We start from the raw sequence: 2,500 nt of genomic DNA on the forward strand, positions 1-2,500 counted from the left end.
GTTGCCGGTTCCCGATTCCCTACCACGCTGCCACCTGACTCCCTGATTGATTGCTTGTTGTTGAAGACTGCCACTGACATTTAAATATTTAAATATGATCTATTGCACTATGCACAAGCCACCTGAATCTCATTAGCACTATGTTACCCATTCATGCTGCTCATTCATATTCATATTCATACTCATATTCTTATATTCTTATTCTTGTTTTTATATAAACCCCTCAAAAAAAGTTTGGAAACGTTATTTAGGTCGATTATTCCTCCCCTTCAATAATACCAATTGGTATTATTGTGTCAGGTGTCAGGCGGCTGAGCGGTTAGGGAATTGGGCTAGTAATTAGAAGGTTGCCGGTTCGATCCCCAGCTCTGCCAAATGACGTTGTGTCCTTGGGCAAGGCACTTCACCCTACTTGCCTCAGGGGAATGTCCCTGTACTTACTGTAAGTCGCTCTGGATAAGAGCGTCTGCTAAATGACTAAATGTAAATGTATTGTATTTTATATTGTTGGAAAGCCTGGTTAGTCCCCTTTACAATGAGGTACAACTTGTAAGGATCGTGCATTTGTGGAATTAGCAACACAGCTAACCGTGTGGGTAGCGGCCCAAATAAATTTGCCAAAATCCCCTGCCCAATCTTCTGTTGGTATTCACTCTCGTTTTGAGCTTCAAGTGGGATCAGCTTGGGCGTGCTGTACGTGCCAGAGTGACCAACGCAAACATGTTGGCTGACTTGCGACAAATCTTGGTTGAGGAATGGGAGGCCATCCCACAGGAGTGTGTGACCAGGCTGGTGACCAGCATGAGGAGGTGCCAAGCTGTTGTGGTGTTTTTTTGAGGGGTTTATATATACGTATATATATACACATTTTATATTCTAAATGATTTACTTTTTTTGATTGTTTAGTTCTTAGAATTTGTTAAACTATTGTACTTTTTAACTTAATTTAAGATCTGTATATGTTTATTATGTTTGCACCTTCCTGCCACAGTAAATTCTGTGTTTGTGTAAACCTACATGGAAAATAAAACCGAATTCTGATTCTGATTCTGAGTCCAGCTGTTATAGATAGCCTTGTTAGTGCTGCAGCTCTACTCACACAGAAGCCAGTGATGTCATGTTATTATTACTCACACAGAAGCCAGTGATGTCATGTTATTATTACTCACACAGGAGCCAGTGATGTCATGTTATTATTACTCACACAGGAGCCAGTGATGTCATGTTATTATTACTCACACAGGAGCCAGTGATGTCATGTTATTATTACTCACACAGGAGCCAGTGATGTCATGTTATTATTACTCACACAGGAGCCAGTGATGTCATGTTATTATTACTCACACAGGAGCCAGTGATGTCATGTTATTATTAATATTGCATGTTTGCTCAGCAGCTTTCATTCAAAGAGGCGTCCAGTGGCTGTTCAACACCCTGCAGACAAATCAAGTCTCATTTTATTGACCGGAGTGTGGAGTGCTGTGATTGGTTACCCCGTCATAGTGTCCATGCTGGGCCGATAGGTGGAGCGGGATCTGACCCTCCTCTGATTGGCCATTCACCGATGAGCCCGCCTTCAGAAGCATTTTCATTGGTTCAGTCTTTCCCTGCCACGAAGCATAGTGTAGAGGACGCATTCCTGATGACACACACACACACACACACCATCACACACACACACACCATCACACACGCACCATCACACACACGCACCATCACACACACACCATCACACACGCACCATCACACACGCACCCTCACACACGCACCCTCACACACGCACCCTCACACACGCACCCTCACACACGCACCCTCACACACGCACCATCTCACACGCACCATCACACGCACCATCACACACACACCATCACACACACACCATCACACACACACACGCACCATCACACACGCACCATCACACACGCACCATCACACACACACACACCATCACACACACCATCACACACGCACCATCACATACACACACACCATCACACACACACCATCACACACACCATCACACACGCACCATCACACACACCATCACACACGCACCATCACACACACACCATCACACACACCATCACACACGCACCCTCACACACGCACCATCACACACACACCATCATTAACTAACATTGTGCATGTATGTGAGTGTGTGTGTGAGTGTGTGAGTTGTGTGCAAGGCCATATGGTTAGGGTTAGAGGAGGAGGAGGGGAGGAGTATGGGAGGAGGAGGAGGAGGGGAGGAGGAGGAGGGGGGTAAGGAGTAGGGGAGGAGGAGGGGAGGAGGGGGGGAGGAGGAGGGGAGGAGGGGGTTATGGAGTAGGGGAGGAGGGGGGGGAAGAGGGGGCTAAGGAGTAGGGGAGGAGGAGGAGGAGGGGAGGAGGAGGGGAGGAGGGGGGGAGGAGGGGGGGAGGAGGAGGGTAAGGAGTAGGGGAGGAGGGGGGTATGGAGTAGGGGAGGAGGGGGGGGAAGAGGGGGGTAAGGAGTAGGGGAG

The 2,500-nt window shown here is 47.7% G+C and overlaps 1 protein-coding gene across 1 annotated transcript in view; it reads right to left on the minus strand.

Moving 5' to 3' along the window:
- si:dkeyp-9d4.3 (caskin-1) overlaps positions 1-2,500 on the minus strand; it is a 19,892-nt gene that overhangs the window by 10,751 nt on the left and 6,641 nt on the right. The window contains exon 4 of the mRNA XM_062448953.1: positions 1,466-1,639. Within this exon, the coding sequence (XP_062304937.1) occupies positions 1,466-1,639 (174 nt within the window). The remainder of the gene's footprint in view (positions 1-1,465; positions 1,640-2,500) is intronic.

This window comes from Osmerus eperlanus, chromosome 22 (genome assembly GCF_963692335.1).
Source record: "Osmerus eperlanus chromosome 22, fOsmEpe2.1, whole genome shotgun sequence".
Lineage (NCBI taxonomy): Eukaryota > Metazoa > Chordata > Actinopteri > Osmeriformes > Osmeridae > Osmerus > Osmerus eperlanus.